Below are 22706 nucleotides of genomic sequence, written 5' to 3' on the forward strand. Positions count from 1 at the left end.
TGAAAGCGATCCCTTTCCTCTGTTTCATTACCCATCTCATAGTTCAAACACATTCGACCAAGTTGCTCTTTTTGCGGGCATGTCCCATCGTCCTTCAAGCATATGGAGGCAGGAATATCTTGAACAATCTGCAATGGTTTGTGGCATTAAGGACTGCATGTGTACAGTGAAGTTCATGCGCTGTTGAGACGTAGCCATCCTGTTGTTCAACCCTCACAAACTGAGGTCATAGGAAGGCTGACTCTGGATATGTTTGTCTCACCATCGAATCAGACAACCCTCCCTGAAATCCTTGCCATCACTCCCTGTTCATTCCACCCACACGGGTCTTTCTGTCAGTGAAGATTAAAGTCCTAAATCCTGCAGCCTCTGTATGTGTTACTATTTAACCCATTCTTTATGATGTTGGAGAGAATTATTTAAAGTTTTCTTTGCAGGGCATGCACTTTGATTGGTCTGGGAAATAGTCAATGATTTGACTTTAACTTATATCAAATTTGATAATTTTTTAAAAATTTACCTTGACTTTTTGATACAAATGCACTTCATATTCCTAAATACACCTTTCTGGCTGTCTTGGCCCTATGGGAAAATTAATAGATGCATTTGGATAGAGTATGAGTCTATGTACATATATTTGTATGTCCTCTTTGAGAGAGAAAGAGACATGGGGCTGTTCCGGCGCTCCAATCCACGTTCCAGTTATTGGGTGCAGACTGTGCGGCTCCTCCACAGGCTTGGCCTGAGGCCACCTGGCAGCCAAAGAAAGGTGCCCTTCCTGGCCCCGTTCAAACTGAATTGCGGCCATAGGCCTTGCAACCTGGAAACGCAGCTTCTCATTTATCAACAAAGAAATTACATCAGATATTCCCTGTCACACTGCCGGCCCTTTGAACGGCTGCACTGTGAAGCTGGAAAACCATTAGCTTGTTAGATAGCCGTATAAAGCTGCAGAGAAAATAGCATAGGCATGAGATGTGGAAGGAATGTATGCAAAGCATTCCCGGCACTGCAAGGACAGAGTGAAATGCGGCTCTAAAATATTATGTCAGAATGAAAATGGTATTTTCCTTCTTCCCAAGCCAAGAGATCTATAAACAAACAAATAATTTGAAGAATGCTTTTTAGTGCAGCCAGTTGCCAAAAAAAAAAAAAACGAAAAAAATTTGAGCATGTTTTGATTCTGGATGGCATTTCATTAATATCTGCACTAACTCATGTCAGTACTTTGACTCACCTTAATAACCAGAGACCACTTTTTTCCCATGAATAAGACATTCCAAATGTGATTCCACCTTAATCCTCTTTTAGTGTTTGGTTTGATTTTATTTTGTCTTAAAAGAAACTTCAGAAAAATACTTTTAAAAATTGTTTGATGATGCTACTAAATCATGCCACTTGCAGTATACACTGAGAACTTGATTCAAACCAACCATAACTATAAATTTTACTGAAACCTATGCCAGTCTCTACTTAACCCTATAAACAATATTTAACCATTGTAATGATTTGAAGGTCTCAGTGTAAAAGATTCTGTTTTTGTCAGAATCAAAACACATTTTGTACACTTTTTAAGTGAGCTTGATAATGTTTTGAGGGATCATGGTATTTAAAGTTCTGTGCACTTCAATTATCAATCATATCATGGACATACGTGACCTTTTCTTATATCTGACCCTAATCAAGACTCCATAATTTGGTGTGAAGAAGTTTTTTTAAGAGCAGCTTTGCTATTTGAGGCAAACAGAATACAGTAGATTCAGTCTGGCATAGATGTTATTAAAGTCAACTAGTAATGTATTCAATTTCAACATTTCTTGAAATAGGTTGGAGTATTTATTAAAGACTAATCAACAGCATACAGAAAAGCTTACAACCGATCACAGATTCCATATTATTTCCATATATTAGAAGTAGTAAAGGGCCTAGAATTGATACTTGTGGAATACCAGAAGTGACGGCGGCTACCTTACCTATTAGAGTACCTATAATATCAACATATTGAAAAGTTTTGGTGTGGAAATTACTAGCAGCATGCTTATTGTATTGATATTTTTCAGGATTTAGCTTTTAGAGTTGTTATTAAAAATATATTTTACTACAGCTGGTGCATCTATAAAGCTCTGTCAAAAAAATGCACACATGTATTTTGGGTCAGTACAGTAACCCTCTGGCACCGCCTCCACCAGTCCAGAGTCATTTTTTGGTTCTTCAATAAGCTTTTTTCTCGTCACAGTTCATTAAATTAAGATGAGTTAAAGTGATGTAGACTGGTCAGTTTCAGACAGTCAATTTGATCTCTATATTTAGTTTTCAACTAAATCAAACAATCAACTTATTCTATCTCCAAAGTTGGAAGTTTCAAAGTTGATCATGTCATCTTGCTGTTTAACGTACCATTAATATGATGCAACCGGCCTTTGATACTTGAAACTGTTTGTCACATGTTAATACAGCTGGCAGCAAAGACCCATGAACAGGAAGTCAGCTGACAAAATGCTTTGTCTTATTACTATTAGAATTCCTCAGTTAGCAGACTTAAGATATCAGTGTGCAAATTTGAAGACCTCTTTACAGTAATATTTTTGTTTTTGCACTTGTAGATGATGAATATCACACAGCTTCAGCAAATATGGTTTTAAATCAAAATTTTGTGATAAGAGGATTAGTGATGCTTGACCGGTGAGAGATGATCATTTATTAGCTGCTTTTACTGTACTGACACCCTTACACCCTCCCAAGAGTTAAACCACCAGCAAACTCATCAATGCACAGTATCTTAATAAAAGTGTCCAGATAGTTTCATTTTTTAATGACATGTAATAAATAACAGTTGTCTTTCTTGTTTCTCAGGCTCAACATTCAGACCAGACAACCACTCCTCATGCCCAGGCTCCCACTAACCCATCCAGCTGCCCTCCATCCAGCCTTTACATTCGACCCAATCCCGGTCATGGGCACAGCCACATCCAGACCTGTGGTAGACCTGTTCTTGCCCCAAAGCCTCCAAGCAGTGCCAGAGAAGGTCAGATCAGGAAAACAGCAACAAAGCGCCTCATCAAGTAAGAACAGCCTCTCAACCAAGTCAATGCTTTTGCTCCTGATCTACTCCTGACTCTTGTTGCTGCTTAAATCCAGTAGAGCTGAACGTTGAACAAAGTCACCATGTAATTTATGGCACATTAAGTGATTGCAGAGCAGTACCAGTGATTGGACCCTGCTTGTGGAGTGAGACAGAGTGCATGGGATCGGGGAGTTCAAGAGGACATGGCTAATGCTAATGAGAGTTAGAATATGTGCGGAGTGCTCCCAGTCTTTTGGCTGCAGGGTGTATCTGCCTGTTCAGTAAACAACCTCATCACAGGCCTGATTTCTGCCTGAACCGTAAACAGAGCGTGGTTCAATGGAAGGGCCCGAGCTCCGAGCGACGTTTAAATCCTGTTTGGTTTGGAGATAAGCTGAAGAGCACAGAAGGGAAAATAAAAGGAAAGGAGTCAAACAGGGCTGAACTCCCAGCTATTTCCCTCACTTACTTTATGGCTTTATTACCGCAACATCTGGCCAAATTACACAACAACACAGCAAACCTTTGTGATCAGGGCTGATTGTTTGTTTCAAGCACTCTGCTGCAGCAGTGAAGGGCTCTTCACACTCGTCTAATGTGTAAGAAATGGATTGTAAATGGATTGGAACAATGGCTGAAAGAAGTATTTGTTTTCTGTGTCTTAAATGAGTTAAATGAGACCATACAGTATGTGAGTTGTCAGCTAAGTCGACCATCCGTTTCTGCTGACACCCCGGCGGTTTTAATGTGGTTGAGACCAGCAGATAGGTACTGAGCAAAGCCCTCTTTCTGCTGACGTGTTGCATTCAGTCATTTTATTTGACTGGACAAACTGTGCCGTCAGAGGCCTGGCAAGCGAAGAGTTAAGAGGGCAGGGGTTGTAGTATAGGTTAGGGCAGCCGGGTAGGTGCCGTGTTTGCTCCTGTGTGTGTGTCTTCCTGGCAGTTGCCGTGTTTACCCACTGCATGTGGAATTCCAGAGCCCCCTCACACTCCTCTCCTCTGTCCTGCATTTTTGCGGTCGACCAGTGTGACAGGGGAGAGTGTGGGAAAAACGGAAGCTTCAGGACCAAAAATGCACTGATGGAAACAATGAAAAGAAAGAATAAAGAGGGGGGGGGGAGAAAATAAAAAAAGAATGACAGAAAAGTAAACTCTGTCCAGGAGAAAGGGAGATGATTGTTTGCAGAGAATGGTGGGATAATAAGTTGCTTCCCTTTATTTCCAGCGCTCATTTTAGGGGCAACTCAATACCTCTGTTATTGAGGCACATCTGAAATGCATCCCAGTGTAGGTCTAAGCTCCTCCAACTTATAATAGAATCACTTTGGTGTATTCAAACAGTTCAAGGTTATCCAGCCCTCCAAACACCTTCCTCTAGCCAGCTGCTGAAGTGAAAACAGTTTGATACAAATTCACCAGCTCTGACCTTGCCTGTTTTTTCCTTTTGTGTTATACACCACTGATGATCACTGGTAGTTGTTAGTGGAATGTATTTATCAGAGTGACGTTTGGTTTTTGGTCTTGTTTAGGAGGGGAAATGGAGTGAAGATTTTTGCCGATGCGGCCAAATGATTTCCTCTGTCAGAAGGCCTAAAAGACAAAATAAGACTTTCACATGGACGCCATCCAATCAGCTTAGTGTAAAAATGCTGACTCCTGTCTAGTGATTGGTCTGACTGACTCGTCATCACTGAGTTTTAATTGAAGACTAAAAGAGCCTGAAGGGACCTTGGCAAGAGTTCTGAGTGACTTAGATTTTTTTTTTTCACCTTAACTTGCATGCAGTGCACTTGCAAATGTTGGTATCATACTCAGCAGGGCAGGGCAGGGCTCTCTGGTCTATCAACATACCACAACTGCCAACCCGAGGGGCTGCAAGGACTCAAAGTGGTATGACTTCTGTGAAGGCTTTGAAAGGAGCAATTTGTAACACAAATAAATTAGCCTGTTTGGTATTTTGTTTGCGAGGTTTGGCTAGTTGCAGCTGTAACTACGGAAACCCGGCCTGTCGTGTGGCATTACTAATAGGGTGACAATTACAGCAGCACCATTAATGTCAGCCCTGCCGCTGCTTTCACTCCCTATTAATCAGCCACAACAGTAGTTATTTTCACAGGATACTGTATACACACCGAAGCTGCCAAAAGTGTGTTTATGGTTAAACTTTATCCCCTTTGGTCAGTCTGAAAACTTCTACATACTTAAAACATTTTTCAACTTTGGGCTGGTATACTACAAGTTCAGATTTAGTTCTCACCTACAGTACAGCGCTGCCGGCTGCCCGATTCTTGAAGCAACAGAATGAGAGACTGTTGACAAAGAAAGTGATGTGAAGAACCCAGAGGTCAAGTTTTTTCTCCCACCTCCCACCCCCACACCTCTCAATATGAAAGGGGTTGCTTCCTGTCGAGGTATGCCACGCTTAAAGTGGGCCAGTTCTATTTGTGGTTGTGTAATGGTATGAAAGAACAACTGTGCAGCCCCTTACAAGGAGGCTGTGTGTACCCTCATTACCTTGTTAATGCTCCTTTGGCAAGCTGCTGTTATGGGGCGAGAGGTTAATGCCAGCTAAGCTTTATTTATTGTTCCCCCCTAAAAATGCTTAACAGATTTAATGTATAAGGTTACAGACATGTCTGCTCCCGCTCCACGCTTCACCAGCTCTCCTAATGGTTTACTCTGTGAAAACACTGTTTGCTGTCTGATAATGTGAAAAAAAAAGGCTTTGTAATTTGTTGTCTATGATCTCTAGATTTCTCTACAAAGCTCTTTGATATATACTAAGAAAATACCACTGTATTCACTATTCACTCTGTATGAATGTGCCTTTTCTTTCTATAGCCGTTTCCTGCGGTGAAGCACACTCAGTAATCAACAGAATAACTTTGCCAATGTGAAAATCACATCACCCAGGACAAGCAGCAGGAATTTGCCCCCTTCTTGTCACAATAGCTCATGAGAGGCACTCAGTAAACACTTAACCCCTGCTGGGCTCCTCTGACTGCACACACAGAAAGGCTATTTCAAGTTTGCCGAGTGACTCATCAGACATCGTGCACACACACATAAGCTCAAACAATCACAAGATGCCAAAACCCGTTATCTTAATATATTTGATTAAATATTTAGCTCAGAGTTGAACAATGCACTGAGCTAAATCCAGAACGAGGTGTCCTAACAGTTTGGGCGATAAGCGTGGCCTTTTTAAATACAGTTTGTCACCACGCAAGACCACAGGGGAAGGGTCTTTCCTTTGCTCATCACTCACACATATCTTATGTCTGATTAACAGGCAGACGTCTGCGGAGAGTTCAGCCAGCGGAACCGTGTCCAGCGGCCAGCATATGGTCTACGAGGCCATCTGCGGTAAAACAGGTGGGTCTGATGCTGCAGTTCCGCACGTGCTTAATTCCGTGCTGTAACTTGGCCCCGCTGGTGCCCGCTGGTCCTCATGCAGAGGGGAAGTTATGCCCTTTCTATGCCAGTGTCAGTGATTACAGGCATAGTGGACATTCCCCATGGAGGACTGATAAACACCACTGGATATTTTTACCCAGGTCCTGCTTGCCCAGTGGTGTAAGGGTGTGTAAATGTATTTTGCACAGCTACACTCTTGTAAAAATAACTACTGTACAAATTTTAAACAGAACCTCAGTACAGGCGAAGTTTTATTGCTTATTAGATTGAAATGACTCGAAGTGCCGTCGCCCTCTTTAGAGTTCATGCCAAGTAGAGTTGAAGCAGCCAGGACTGAATGGGCATAAACAAACTCTCCAGTGCAGTAATTTGCTGTTTGATCATATAGTCTGAATGTGTCCAAGACTAGAGGTCAGATTACTGCTGAAGGATAAAGAGCTATAACAGTGATGACATCTTTCTTTTGTAATGAGATCCAGTGATCGGGTATTCCCATCTGTTGGCCATTCCTCCCCAGTTGTAATTGCTATGCATCTGCCAAAAGCCTTGTCCAGTTGTACCCCAGAAATCACACCAAGAAAATGAAAATGTAGCTCAGCCCTCGCTGAGTTTATTGTGGGTAACGCACTGCAATTGTGGGTGCATGCACTCATGTGTGCCCTGTCATCTTTCAGTACTTGCACAACTCTTTCCATCCTGAGTTGCCGGGAGCTGAGCGAAGTGTTGAGCTTATTGAAGTAACAGTGAAATTAAGCAGTTTAAGCTGATGCACACATCTGTTTGTCTGATCAAGGCGCTTTTTCCATACTATACATTAGCATTAGAAAATCATACCATTCATCACATCATGTGAGTGTCACAGTCGCAAAGCTTAACCAGAGATCAGCCTACATTTGTCCAAAACTGAGCTGTCGGAAAAGTACGGTAGCTGTGCACCTCCTGAAAATATGTGTGCGTGCGTCTGTGACCAGAACATTTCTTTTCATTCTCCCTCTTCCCCCCTAAAGTATGAAGGCTGGCTTAGGTTAACAAACATCTTATAAACTCATCAATTACTGTAACTGGATCCGTTGGGAGCAGCTTCTGAATTTCATGAATGCATTTTTTCCGTCGTTTAGGGCGCAAAGGGTGGGGGAGATGCTTCGCCCCTGACTTTTAAAACTTTAAAAAAAAAAAAAAGAGAGAGAGAGAGAGAGGAGAGAGAGAAAAAAAACAATCCTAGTACCAAAACCAGTTAGCAGGGCAGGTTTATCCATGCTTTGAGAATGGAACTGGGAGTTGAACAGAGACTCAGTGTGGTGTTTCGGAGAGGGGGATGGTGTTATTAGAAGGGGTACAGCCTTTGTGGAGCTTAGGAGTGAGTCAGGTCTTTCTGCCTGCCCAGTTTACCTTTGTAGCGAGATGACTGAGCTCCCCTGATTGACTCTGACAGGGAGTTAAAGCGGGTCAAAATGGAGAGCATTCTCTATGATCAGCTGTCAACCATCATTAATCACACTCTCCCTTTATCTCTCTCTTGTGCGCTCTCGTAATCTCTTCCTCTCTTCGCTCTGTAAAACTCTCCCTTTATCCTCCAAAAACTTTTCCTGCTCCCATCAAACCACCCTTCTTTCCCCGTTTCTTGTGTGCGTCACTCCTGTTTATTTGTGACATGAAATGAGGGCAGCGTTTTGATGAGGAGCTATCAAAGCTTACAGGTTCTATCGGCCACATGTGTTTTACACTCCTTCCCTTTCTTGAAGTTCTCAGGCCTCCGCAGCCGGTGACTGGGGGAAGATTTATCGCTCTCAGTTTTAAAAGGAAATGAATGCTGCACTTGTGCCATATTAATGGGAGTGTGATAATGTCAGGACGAATAGTTTAAGCCTCTCTCTTTCAAAATCAGACTGTGTGGTGCCTTGTTTGGGGAGGAAAGGTAGTTATTGGCTGTCATCCCCTTCTCAGATGTATTATGTAAGCTAATAGTTGTTTGATTCAAAGTGTTTTCTTTACAGAAAAAGGTGGATCACTTTCTTTGAATAATGTATTTTAATAGTAGATAAGCAAATGTAATAAGAGATGTGTGTATGTAAGAACTATTGTTGCACACAAAGATGCAAACTGTTTGATTAATAAATAATTATGGTGGATCACGATCACACCTGTCAGATCTTTTGGGTCAATTTGCCGTCGATTAAACTCGACTTGACGTCATTTGTTTGACATTTTTTGTTCCAAGTGTCATTTGGAGTGGGGATTGTAAGAGAGAATATTGTCCCTTTATCTTTTCTTTTGCTGAGCTAGAGGAAGCTGCTTCCAGCGGTCATGTCATCGGATTGGAAGTCAGGGAGATGTTTTCGTTTTCCAGCTCAGTCAGGCCCCACGGTGTAAAAGAGCACCAAAATAAACAGAGTGTGCAGAGAGGGAATGAAAGGGAATACTGTTTGGGAGCACAAACACGGCAGCTCTAACTGTACTTGGAATGCCTTTTCTACTGGATGCCTGGACACGCGCCAGGCGATAGGATGAGGGGCTGCAAGTGAAGGGACAGCCAGACAAAAGGCTAACCTCTGAGCTGACTGAGCAGATCTGCTGGTCTTCCCCACGTTCAGGTCAAAACCCGACCATTAAACACCTTGACCATTAATAATCAAAAGAATCAACACAACATTCACCACTCCTTAAGGAAGTCTTTCAAGTTTTCACCTGAGCATTCCTGTTTTTTTTTTTTCTGCGGGGAAGACCGAGTGCTGCCCTTCCACCTCTTTTATATTCATTTTTCTTTCATCTGTTGCTTTCCAGGTCTTTCTGTGTACCGCAAGCTGTTCCAGGCCCAGGAGCCCAGTCAGAGATGACACGAAGGCGACCAGAGGCACGTCCTGCCGCTCTGCTGGCCTGACAGGTGTCTCTGCATGTAACTACATACCCACATCACAGAGGTGTATTCTGGGAAAGGACAACAGCAACAGATGAAAGCGTGCCAGACATCGAACAGGGTCCTATTAATTTCTCTCTGATACAGCCACAGACATGCAAGAGGATAGTATGCCAGGCCAGGAATGCCCAGCTTTGACGCAGGTTGGGATTTTGTTGCGCAGCTCAACATCAGATGGCCTTTTCAGCCCCTCCCCTCCAACCCCTCTATCCCCTTTGGCACTCAGTCTATATCCCAACAGTTGCCCGCCCTCATTCTCTCCATGCTGCTGATGCCACAAAAAGATTTCACAGACAGATAGCCTTCGGCAGATGGTTCTTCAAGCCCTGCAGGCATTTTGCATGTGCACTCCATTCATGTACATTTTTTTCCCCCCTAAAAAGTTATACAAGCAGGTTAGATGAGGGCTTTGTCCGTGAGAGACATCTGATGAGATTTTGACAAGTATTGTAGCCTGAGCAGTTTCTCATCTTGCTGCCATGAATGGTGAGTATGCAGGGAGGTTCCTTTCATGTGCGGCTTCTGGCATTAGACACTCTGACTCCCAGTTGTTGTTGGAATCCAAACAGTTGCCAAATCAGACTCTCTGGTCCTCACCAAAGGATGTGTTAAAGTTTAGCATCCTGTGCTCGAAGGAACGAAAAAGGAAAATTCTGATTGTTAGAGTTTAACTCGGATTAGTTTCTGCCTTGTTTCCTGTTCTCAGTGATGATGTAACATTGTTGCAGGGTTGACAGATATTTAAGTTTTGTATCAAGAATACAGTTGTGATTATTCCTGTGAACTGCTGAGATGTTGATGTTTTTATGGATGGACCAAATTTAATATTTTTTGTCTTAAGAAGTAAATTATTGTGTTATTGCATTTACATCGTACATTGTCGAACAAAAGGCCTTCTTGGCCGTTTCTGTAGCTTGAAGCATAACATAAAGAGGAATTATGGTTATGCACAGCCTTGCCTATAATGAAGGTTAATGCTGCACCAGCAGACCAATATCCTCGTGGATATTCTGCTGCTTGGGACCATATAGCGAGTTCACTCAGGGCGTGTTAATAGAATAAAACATCTCCGTTATATATCTTAAGATTCAGCATATGTTTATGATGACTTTGTCAGAAATACTTGAATTTCATGCATGTCTTTCTCATATCAGCTGATGATTATCATCAGAGTGGTTTTGCACAGATTGCAGTTTTCAGCTCAGTACAACAGTACTGTTTTTAATATACTTGATGGTATTTTGTAAAATTTGCAGTGGTTGATGTTAAAACTTCATGTTGTGGATTTACTGCTATTAAAGCCAGTGCATGCTGTATTACAAGAATCCAACAGTAGAATCCAAATCAGTGTGTATATTCTACTGTGGTGATTCAATGTTGTTTACAGTCCAATATTTTAATCTGTTCTGCTCCTGATTGTTTACAGTACACATGCATGGAAATGTAATATTTTTGGAATCATTTAGGCTGTTTGTAGCAAACAACATTGACATGAATATGTAGAATACAATAGTAAATATACAGTATTTGTTCAACATTAGGTACAGTGGAAGTGGTTGATTTCTTCACTTTGGTCATCTAAATTTACTCCATCACCCTTTAAAATAAAGTGCTCTAAAATACTTAATGAAAACAAAAAAAAAAACCCTCCAACAATAACAAAAATAGAACAACTCTATCCAACTGTCCATTTTTAATTAAAAAAAAGTGTTTCCAAGAGTAATAAGAAAAACATTTACAGTTCGTGATCTAGTTAAGTGTTCACTTAGTGACATACATTGTCTCATACAACAGAAAGGCTTCACTGTAAAATGAAACAATCCCTGGAATCACCATCCTGTTGCATTACAGAGGTAAACATAACCATGGAAATACTACTTTTGAATAAAGGTTGGTTTCCAGCATGTTTTCTTTTTTTTTTTTCCTAAGATCATTTTTATTCAACGGCATTTAATCCTAAATAAACAGTGTAGATAGCTGCGGCGTGCACAGCCTCGGTTTCCAGCTCAGACATCCAAACGTGTCCTGTGTGTCAGGGCCGTGCGTGATTGGCCGGGGATGTATTTGCTCTCAGCAAACAATCATTTTTGTTTTACCCTCTTTGATGAATTCCTATCACGCTGAGTTCAGTCTGCATGCTCAGTCATTTTCTCTTTTTTGACCCCAATTATTTGTATGTCCTTAAGAATGCGGTGGTCACTGGGAGACAATTTTTTTTGTTCTGTTCCTCTTTTGAATACCATGAAATATCACGAAATACTGAGGTACAGGCTGTTCAAAATGCTGGCATATGAAATAAAACATGAGAAACACTGATGAGAAAGGCGATTGCTGAAGGTCAACAAGAGGTCTGATGGGTTTGAGGGTGCCGCTAATGAAGTGTTGTTTGACGAGTCTTCTGGGTAAATGCTGCCAATGATTGTGAGCGGAGTGGTGGGCCGCATCTTGTCGGCGGGGTTTTGATTTTTTTCGTGAGAGAGCTCGGGCAAGGCTGAAGCAGGAGGAATGGAGGACAAACTGTACCGCGCCTCCCCCCCCCCTTTAACACCTCATACCCGCTCCTGAGTAGTGCTGGGAGCCGTCACATCCCATGTCTCTCGCTGGGGCCCCAAAGCCGTTTAGCTGCACTTGCAGGACTTGACAACCATGTTGGAGAGCTGCTCGACTTTCGGGGAGCGACCCACGTAGTAGAGGATGGTGAGGGGCTCCAAGTCCTGAGGGACACAGCAGGGTGAGGCGGACGCCTCTGGGTTCAAGGTGTTGTATAAGCTCAGCAGCTGTAGAAGAAAGAACAGAAGGCAAACGGGATCAGCAAACACATCTCCCAAACACATTCATTATTTAAATGTGTTGTGGCACTTTGTCTCACCGAGCTGTGGGTGGTGTCAGCGCTACGTAGGTAAGGACAGGGGCCGGAGCAGAAGTTAGCATAATAACCTTCAGGCTGATGGATCCACCTCCAGCCCAAGTCCTGGCGGAAATTAATATATAGTGGTCGCACACAGCAGTTCTCCTCATAATTGCTGCAGACAAGAAGGGAGAGGGGATTACACTCTTCATTTCACTAATTACAAACAAATTTAAGCATACATTTTCCTCCCTACGGCCTCACTGCCAGAGATGAGAGAAGTTGAGAAATTCCACTCTTAGGTGTGCCCTTATTTTCCCTCTTGGAGTCAGCCCAGGTGTCTTGGTGCTGCCTGTCAGCCTGACAGAGGAAATCCAGAGCTGAGGAGACAGCGTGTAAGAGGAGGTAGCGTTTGCTGGTTCTGGGACAGATCCTGACTTGTATCAGCTAATACCTCTGTCATGCTCGTCTAGCTGATTAACAAAAGCTTATCCTATGTATCCTGTGCCCATGCACTTTTCTTCCCTGCCATATTTTTGAGACATGACAGATGATATTTCCATTTCATGTTGCCTTGGCTGGTGTACAGCACAACTTGACAATAAGACACAACTGCCTGCAAGACAGTAATGTCACTTTTTTAAACTATAACCCATAATCTGTCTTCTAACAAGTGCTCAAATCTCCAAAATTGGCAGTGCAGGTGCAGCCAGAGAAATTATTTTAGAAAGTTAAAGACAATAAACAATAGTCCAAGCAGTGCATTACATTTTCCAGTGTAAGAAAATGTGCCCTACTTGAAGCAGTAATTAGTGTCAAGTGCCCGCTTGCGCCTGCGGGAGGAGGACTGGGCATCCAGCCTGTGGGGAGGGAGCATCATGAGGATGAGGTGGGGGTAGAGCTGCTCCTTTTGTTTTTTCCCACGGCTCTGATCGTAGTCTCCCTCCATACCTGCAGGAACAAGTCAGTTAGTAAGGAAGATACAAAGAACAACAAACAGCACGAAAACATAGAAGATCTGTTGAGAGCTGACTCCAGTCGAACCACAATTTGATTCTCATTAGTGTAATTTTTATGGAAGGATCATCTCCAGGCTGAGCTTCACTCATTTCATTTCTGGCTCACTTTTCACCCTTCTCCTTATTCAACACTGGTCCCTAACTTCCTTCTTTCCTCCATTCTCCCCCCTGGGCCTGCGTCTGCTCATCCAATCTACCCCTGATAGCTAAAGCAGTGGATATCTCAGGAGAGATGCTGCTGGTGGATATGTTGGCCCCTCTTTAATTCGGGGCCAAACGTCTGAGCGCCGTGGCAGCACATTCCTTGTGGCCAAGCCAGTCGGGAGTGTTCCCAGGATCGAGGGCCCGGGGGCCCCAATGCTAAGTGAGATACCAGATCAACTGTATTCCCATGCTCTGTGTCTCTCTTCTTTGTAGAAAGGAAACCCATTATCTTACTGGAGAGACCTCAATGAGTATCACTGCTTGAGGCACATGTTGATAAGTGTGCTACACTTAAAAATCCAGAATATAGGTACAGTAATTGAAGTGAGATATAAAATATTTTAACTTTAATTCAATCCCCTGTCCCTTGTAGAAGTAAAGTATAGGGTCCACTCTTCCAACATGACTACACCAAATGGAGCTCCCTGTAGAGGCCCTGAATAAAGAGTTGTGTAGGGCCATATCAGACATCACAAGAAGAACTAATGACCAACCAATGATCCACTGATAACTAATTATCCAAAAAAAAAAAAAAAATTATATGATTTTTGGAAACATCTGAAACTGGAATCCAAAAAAAGCCTCTTATATCAACTGGTCCTGAAATCCACTAATGCAAATCATCTTAAAACCAACAATACCTCAATAGCGCTAATCATAATAAACCCAAGTTTCAACAAACACAAGATGTCTATCTGGAAATTTAGACAAATCAAACACAAATCAAATAAACTGAATTGTTATCCGGCCCTCGATCAAGAATACAAACTGGCAGAACATCTTTTCACAGTGAGTGATCAAAAGCGGGGACAAATCCTGACCAAATGCAGACCAAGCGACCACAATCTGGTCATAGGCCATGATGCGCAAAATCTAGGAAACCTGCAGATGAAAGAGTCTGTCCTCAATGCACCACAGGAGAGATTGAGACCGAGATGCAGTCTTAAAATAGGACAAATTTAATCAGAGAAGAATACTTAAAGACACCTGATTTATTGATCCAAAATTTGATGAAAGATGATGAGAGTAGACAATCTTAGATTCATCAAGGAGAGAGATATTGAAAGGAAAAGTTAGATATCATGGAAAATATGTTTATTTGATTTTTTGCTGAGAGTTCAATGTGTCTGTTAAAATGTGAGGCTGCAGCCAGCAGTCGGTTAGCTTAGCTTAGCATAAAGACTGGAAACAGGGGGCTAGCCTGGCTCTGTCCAAAGTTAACAAAATCCGTCACTCTGCCTGCCAAAAAATAATCTGGCACATAACCCCTAAACCTCCTAGTAAGAACACCCCACTAAATTCGACAACTGTAACCATTGTTGATTTTACTTATATGTCATTTTTGCTCTTGAGGACTTGTGTTTCTCTTTTCCCCTGATCCTAATATTCTTCATATAGATTTATATAAATGTGTCTGATTGACTGACAATTTGAACACAACCTCAAACCATCTTAACTTCTCGCATCACAGAGGTATTAAATGCAATCTCACCTTTGAACTTGACCTCTAGCACCTCATTGGCATTCTCGATAATGTCACCGTTAGGCCTGAAAGTGTGGCAGGGACAGTGCACACTGATCTCCAGGCCAAGATTGGTCTCTGAGGGGGGAAAACGAGAGCAGAGGGATGTAAGGAGCTGACATTTTTTTTCCCCCCAAGACCATTATCCTTCATTTCAAATGAACTTGTGCTCTTTGGCAGGAGCACTGATATGTAATAAGGTGTGATGCAAGGAAAAATTGAGGTGCCCCACTCACGTCGGTACATCAGCCACTCCCTCACTGTCTCTGTAACATCAAAGGAGACCCACTCAGACGTTCCCTTGGTCAGGACGTTCTTGCCCCCAATGTAGCGCTGTTTGGCTTTGGGGTCGTCTTTCTGGAGGATCTGTGCGGAGAGATGAAAATGTGACCCAGCTGCATAAACTCTCTCTCTCTCTCTTTTACACACTCACACACACGTGCACTCACACACACACACACACACACACAGAACCAGAGCTGTCTGTCTGAGCCAGACTCTCCAGGATGCCTTGGGCCAAATGTCTACTCTTCATGGAAAAAGTGACTCCCTGTGTTGATATCCCCATTTTGCAAGTTAATGCCTGCGTGTTACCCTCCTGCCAATGAGAACCTGGCTGTCCTTCACATCAGCAGTTCAAACTTTGACTTGAGCCGGGCTCCCAGATGCAGTGTCACACAGTTCAGAAAGCAGGTATCTCTGCTGGCATTCATGACCTAACTGTGTTATCATGTCGAGACCCCAAACCAAGGTTGTAGGAAAATGCAATCTGACTGAAAAAGTGTGGTTTAGACATTCATATCTGCACCAGCACTTCTCTGAACAAAGGTGTTTATCTGTAGTGAGAAATATGTGTGTTTGGGTGGTGGGTATGAGCACTTAGCCCCACAGCAGAGCTAGGATAACCAGGTTCCTGAACATTGTCAGCATCTAATCTGTCTTCCTGTGGGAACGAGGGGCCGAGGGCTGCCAGCGTCAGCCCTCTGCCAATCAGCTCCAGCCTGAAAAGTGTGGGGGCGAGCGAGCAGCTCCATTTACTCCCCCAGTGGGTGACCCTGCCTCTATCTCCTCCTAGGCCCCTGGAAACAATCTGAGGGCCTGACAGTCTGTATTCAGCGCTGGCCAGAGCCTGCCTCAGAGGTGGTATGCAGTCCGGAGACGCTTGTCTCCCTGGCAGGAAATGTTGGAACCTGATCATTACTCCTAGTCTCTCACGGGAGATTAATGAGGAAACCGAACCAAAAAAAAAAAAAAAAAAGATCTTTGCCACCCCACATATAGATGATCTAACAGATTTTACACACACCACAAAAAAAACAAAATGCTCATAAACACACAAATGCAGGTGCAGATCTATAAACCCCCTGTTGAAAGCATAATGCCTTACTTGATCTAATAAGGATGGACAACTGCTTTGAGATTGACAGCTAAGAAAGAAGAAATCGTCGAATGGTAATCTAGGGTTTCTCAAAGACGGCTGTGCAAGCTCTTAAATTCGCTCTAATGTAGAATCCATTTGACTGTAAGCACATGGAATAATGATCAGCGCTTGAAAAGAGAAGAGAGGGAGTTGGACACCCTAATATAAATGTTTTCATCTTCCTCGCTGACCTACACGGGCTCTTAGCAATAGGCCTTCTGAGAGAAATAGAGCACATTACCCCCTGTGTTCTGCTAACAGTGGAAACCAGCGGTCAGTTCACACACCTGGTAGAGCTCAATCCTCTGCTCGTTTTTCTTGGCGCCGGGATTGGGGATCCGCAGAGCTCGAAACTCGGCCCGAAACAAGTTGGTGGAGTTCTTCTCCATGGTCGAGACGTTGAAGCGGAATACCTTGGAGGTGATACCCCTTGGGCAGTAGGGGAGGTCATCTGCAGGTAAAATGGAAATGATGAGTCAAGATTGGCTTTAAAAATGTTATTAAAGTTTTCTTCTACCAAAAAAATTGGAATATCCAATAAGACTGAAATTCTCTATTTCTTTTGTCAGAATCCCTTTAAGCTCTTATTCATCTGTTACCTCATTGTGTACATGTAATCAAAGCCTATTTTCCACAGATATCCTTACAGGGGTGGACATGTTTACCTTCTGATGACTGATAAGCTTTTTGCAGAGGATTTCCCACTACAAGTTTAGATAGCTTACAGATAGAAAAAAAACATTTTTAACCATTTCTAGTCCATTCCAGGGAGATGTGAGCCATTACCACGAACCATCTGTTTATGCTTTGTGCGGTCCAAGTCAGCAACAAGTTGAAGTCATGAAATGAAAACCAAATGTCCCATGTGGTGGTTTGAGCAGGCTGCAGTGGGACGGCAGCGCGCTCCTCCCACCAGCTCTGGAACCCAACAGGTGCTCTGAGGGCTCAGACACAAGCCAAGTACTTCCCTGGATCAAGAGGTTTAGCCGGCAACATGTGGGCTCAAGTGCTGGAACAGGACAATACCTGAGCAACCAAACAAGGAGGGCAACTCCATCATGACAGTAATTCCACTGAATGCATGCTTGACAAGTAATAACTTGCTGTAGACCTTAACATGGCATGTGGGTGTGTGTATGTGATAGCATGCCACACTGACCTTTAGCAGAATCTGCTAAATAAATGGCCCCATTATGATTTTATCTGAAAAGCTTCCTGTTGCACTGAAGCCTTTCCCCTTTTTTATACCATAATACCGTTGAATAGTTTATTATTTTAACAGGCCAAGCACATGCAGTGTTGAGCAAAACAAGCACATAGCAAACTTTTTACGAGCCAAGTGGAAACAGTCATTTACAGCCAAGCCATGGCTAATTTATTACCCCAAGCTTAAGCTTTATTACCAAGCCTCAGATTTGCTGGTGGTTAAAAGGGGCATTGCACCTTTAGCTGATTTGCACCTCGAGCTGTTTTTGGACAATGGAAACTCAGATGTTCGGCTGTTTCTGTGTCATCATGCAAAAGGAACTTGCACATCTCCAAGTATCTGTACTTCGTTTGACCCATAATCCTATTTCAGCGTCCTCCCAGTCATTATCTGATATTTCCACAAAGTTTTTTTTACAACTTTCCCTATTTATAGGTGACCTTTTCAGCATTCATCCCCAGCCATATATCTGTCCAGTGTTTCCACACAATCTATAAGGAGGAAACCTCAGTAGCCTTTTCCTCCCCTCACTCACTACTCCCTCTCCCCTCACCCCCCCACCCTCCCTGCCTCCCCCACAGAAGGTGGAAAGCCCCACTTCGAGGGGAGATTTGAAATTCTAATCAAGTCTTTGGTTTCCTTTTGGATGACCTCATTTTTCCCATTGCAATGGTTTTAGGTGGATTTCACATTATGGCTTATTTTTGCCAAGGGTCTGAAAGGTAATTTGTTCCATGTTGGCAAGTAGAGGGGATTGCTTGCATAATTAAAATGAAATACATTCACTAATTTTCTGACCCCTGCAATTTTTACATGAGCTCTCTAAGACCAGTGTCGAGATGCTGACATAAACTTGACCTGTAAACTCTTTGATTAATGTCAAAAAGTTTCTCTAGGGTCCCACTTCTTCAGTCACCCACTGCTAATGATCCATGAAATATTTTTTTAATGTTTAATATTAGAGTTAAAAATATCACTTGGTATGTTTTAAACATTATGGTGGTAAACAAATTAGATCTACTATTATGACTACTGATTGAGTTAAATTACACACTGCTCTTAGATCAGATTCTAACTGGAGAATTGACTTTTGTTGTGGGACATTCTCATTAACAGCCTTGCAAAAGTGTATTTATAGTCACATATAAAAAGCCTGGGTAACAAAATGATACCCAGTTGATTGATTGGATTCATTTGAGCATAGACAGGATTTAAATGAGGGATTTCGTGGTGAAGCAGTACAAGAGGGCCTGGGGACAGACTTTTGAATAGTCACATTAAGTGACTCAACCAGATGCTCGACCACACCTCACACCCTGACACACGCTCACACACTGACAGACGCCTCCCGGGTCTAGGATTGCCCTCTCCTCCTCTCCTCCCCTGTCCTCTCTGCTCACAGACAACAGGACACTGATAAAAAAAAACTCTCGGGAATCACCTCTCTTTCCCCTTTTGCCTGGAGGATTGTCTGTGATGTCAGTCTCTCCAGTGCTTTGTGGAGGTAAACAAAGGAAATAGGAAGCATAAGGCAGCAGGTGCTAGCCAGCTGCTGAGGTGTCTAGACCTCATATGGGACAACACAAATTTCTTTTGAAATATATTAGCAAGAATGCACAATGTTCTAGTTAAATTGTGGTAGCCTAAGTTAGAATTTTCAAATTTATTCACATTATGTTACTATGAAAAGGTTTGATTTTAACTGTCAAATAAGCCGGGCCTCATTTCTCTCCTTCCCTCTTTTGGCTGCATGTAGACACTGACTGTGGCAGGCCGCTGAAGTAGAGGAGATAATGTGAAGGAGCTCTGTTCTGAAGAAAAACAACTTTTTTTTTTTTTTCTCTCCACTTGATTAAGGATGAGGAAGCAAAAATGGTAAAGGCGTGGGAGTTGGGGGGGAGAGATGCTCTGTTTTTGGGAATAAGCCAAAGACCTCTGTCTCTGTTTGTTCAGATGACATCATCTTTCTACTATCCCATATATCAGATACCCTGCTGTCCTCAGCGCCGGTCCTCATTTTTTACTGACCCAACACTGAGTCAATGATGGGCTTAAAATTTCACTGAAACTGCAGGCTTCAGTGTGCAAGGCTTGAGCTTTCTAATTTTAAGATGTGAGAGTCAGTGGATTCTTTATGTTCAGTGTCATCATGGTATACTTAAGATGTCTTTAGGCATTTCTTCAACAGTATTTAGTTTATAATGACAGGCAGGATGGCATATGAGTGACATAAGGTGCCACGCTGGCTTTCTAGGCACATCTACATCACTGCCCTGTCTCAGTTATGGTTCATCTACTCATAAATAACAAATACCTTGATTTGCATTAGTAGTAATGTCTAATAAAAGCAGTCTAGAGCATGTGGTGCATTAAAGTATGAGAGAAAACTTTCTGTTTAACTTTTTAACTGGGCTCGAAAAAAAAAGCAAAACTTGACTCTATTCCCAAACACTCCCACCTTCCAAAAACAGTGAATGTAAAACTCATTATATCCAGCAGGAATGAAAATGAACTACACTGCAAAATTATCAAGGTGACAGACATTATGTTCCTACATACTGAAACATGCCCTGCACTCTTTAAGATTGCATAATGGAAAGGAGGAGAAAATGCCTAATTAATGTATGTTGGCACCTTGTGTTAATTTGGGTAATATCCTCCTTAGATGAGCTGTTTAGTGCAGTAAGTGTTGCCAGTACTAAGTCAAGTTCACGTCTTGTATTATCACCTACAGTATGGGCTACAGTATGAGGCCAGCGTGATGTGTCCTGGGCACCTGGCCATCACTGATCCCACTCCTTAGACCTCTTGTTTGTTTTGGGAGCTCTGGCTACCTCTGACCAGTGGATAAACCCCGAGCTGTGTATTTTGAATGTCAGAAGCACTTTGTGGGACCTGTGAAATGGATTTGATTCAGGGGCTTATGCTGGAGGCTCTGCTCAGTGTCACAGCGCAGCATAAACACCTGTTGATTTCAAAAATGGTAACACCACGCACTAACCGGCCGCTGACCGTCAACAGGCACAAATCCAACTCCTCCACTTAAAAAACAAACTCCGGAGAATCACGGACGGAGCTGCTCAGTGAGCTTCTGATTCAGATTTCTGGAACAATCAATGGACCATAGTTTATACAGGAAATACCAATATGGATGAACAGGGGAATTAGATCATAACACAGAGCCACTCGTCTCCTCACTACTAGAGAGAAATAGTGGGGAAATAGAAGTGAGAGAGTCGTAACAGTGGATGAAAAATATTGGGAAACTCACGGCCAGAAAATGGAAATTAGGTATTGGAGTTGGCAATAAATAGCTACTAGACTTAACTGCCTGAGAATTTTCCCCGCTTAGGAATGTATCAGACTTAGGCTGGAGTTCCCATGGCTTTGGTGTGAGGTATGTATGAGGAATGGTGCTCATTCCAATTAGACTGTTTACTTTGCCCTCTCCTTTGCGCGCCGCTCCACTGCTCACAGGCGCGTCTGTGCGTAAAAGCTGCACAGACACGAGTGGACTTAACGCCAGCTGGAAAAATTAGATCCTGTTTTTTTTTTGGTTTTTTTTTTGACTATGTTGTCTCACTTATAGCTAATAGTTTTGTATCATGGCCAAATGGAAAGGATTTAGTTTTATGGGCGTAAATACATTTGCACAAGTGCTTTCACAAAAATATACGTCACGGTATTTTGGATCAAGTTTGGGCATCTACATCTTAAAAAAAAAAGGGAAAAAAAAGGTTAGCTGTATGGCGCACTGCCAATCACAAATAATAGCTACATATTTTATCCACCCACATCCAGAGCTCAGCGGGTTTGTAGTAGAGATATGATTTATGCAAATTTACAAACACTCAAACAAACATGTCAAAGGGAGTTAACTTACTGTTTTCTGTTGGACCATTGACCATGTTGAACTTGTAAATCTCTTTGGCATAGTACTCAGTCTCCGTGTTATCCTGTCCACAACTCTGCTGCCTGTCTCTCCCCAGCTCCTCAATGAGCTCCTTGGTACTGTTATAAAGGGCCAGAACCTGAAACGGTACTTGACTCGGACCTGTTGTTTGAGGAGGACTGGTCAGTCGGAGTTTACTGAGGATCTGTCCCCGAACCGCCTCCACTCGCTTTTTCTTTATGTGGTCAATGTCCACAGTGGTGCAAGTGGATAGCGACAAAGTCATTGTCACACAATTTGAGAGGAGGAAAAACAGAAGTGCTTTGCCCAGATTCATATTTCACTCTGCGTTCACTCACAACCGAGGCTTGTCAAGTAAAAATACACGGAAAAAAACAACAACAAAAAAAACTAAATTCCGATTTGAATAGAATCCCCTTTTCTCTTTTCATTCAGGTCGTGAGTGAGTTCTGTTCCTGGAGGAATCCCATTTTCTCAAGTGCTATCTCATCTTTGCAAAATGCGCATTGGCATGAGAGCAAATCCGTGCCATTTCTGAAAAATAATCTCAACTCTTCATCAAAACTCTTTATCCTACTCTTCATTCCCCCTCGCCACATACACGCATCTCTTTCCTTTCTTCCAGAGTTTACAGGGCACCAATCTCTGCACCGTGCTTCAGTGTCTCCATTGCATTAGGCTCCTTCCATCCATTTGTGCTCATGGAGTCAGTGCGCCTCTCTTGCTATCTCTCTGCAGTCCAGCCTCAAACACACTCCAGCGCTTTTCCCCTTTCACTCATACTTTATAGCCACAAGCTGTGACGTTTCCGAAGGAGGGGCAACCTCTCCTCGGACAATAAAGTCTGTCCCATTCTGCAGTGTCCTTAATAAGATTTCAAAACTTTATGCTGTCAAAGCTGATCTCGAATCAAACTTCACATGTGTGAAGTATTGAGCAATCTGTGATTTCGCAAGAGGGACAATAGGAAGAATTCCCACTGAAGAGAGGACACTTGAGCTAATTACCAATGAATAAAACTTAAAAATGCACTCATATGTAATCCCTCATCAACTCTCAGCATATAGGAACTATGGTGCTCCTTAATTGGATTAGATAGAGGCCATTTAACAATATCGACAACATCCCAAATACAGTTCAGATAGACATTAAACGCATATGGAAAGCCAAAGTTAA

The 22706-nt window shown here is 42.6% G+C and overlaps 2 protein-coding genes across 5 annotated transcripts in view; one reads left to right on the plus strand and one right to left on the minus strand.

Moving 5' to 3' along the window:
- ttll5 (tubulin tyrosine ligase-like family, member 5) overlaps positions 1–10937 on the plus strand; it is a 54513-nt gene extending 43576 nt beyond the window's left edge. For 3 of the 4 annotated variants that reach the window (XM_042389415.1, XM_042389416.1, XM_042389417.1), the window contains exons 30-32: positions 2854–3062; positions 6359–6441; positions 9265–10937. In XM_042389415.1, coding sequence (XP_042245349.1) covers positions 2854–3062; positions 6359–6441; positions 9265–9317 — 345 coding nt within the window. In that variant the 3' untranslated portion in view covers positions 9318–10937. The remainder of the gene's footprint in view (positions 1–2853; positions 3063–6358; positions 6442–9264) is intronic. The other variant, XM_042389418.1, reaches the window with a different exon arrangement.
- Positions 10938–11075: 138 nt separating this feature from the next.
- On the minus strand, positions 11076–22706 carry tgfb3 (transforming growth factor, beta 3). The gene is made up of 7 exons (XM_042389419.1): positions 21501–22706; positions 16698–16861; positions 15227–15356; positions 14961–15068; positions 13043–13196; positions 12267–12420; positions 11076–12174 (listed from the first exon to the last, which is right to left on the minus strand). Exons 1-7 carry the CDS (start codon positions 21844–21846, stop codon positions 12016–12018), a joined length of 1215 nt encoding a protein of 404 aa, XP_042245353.1. The 5' UTR covers positions 21847–22706; the 3' UTR covers positions 11076–12015.

The sequence above is a fragment of the Thunnus maccoyii genome, chromosome 16, assembly GCF_910596095.1.
Source record: "Thunnus maccoyii chromosome 16, fThuMac1.1, whole genome shotgun sequence".
Taxonomy (NCBI): domain Eukaryota; kingdom Metazoa; phylum Chordata; class Actinopteri; order Scombriformes; family Scombridae; genus Thunnus; species Thunnus maccoyii.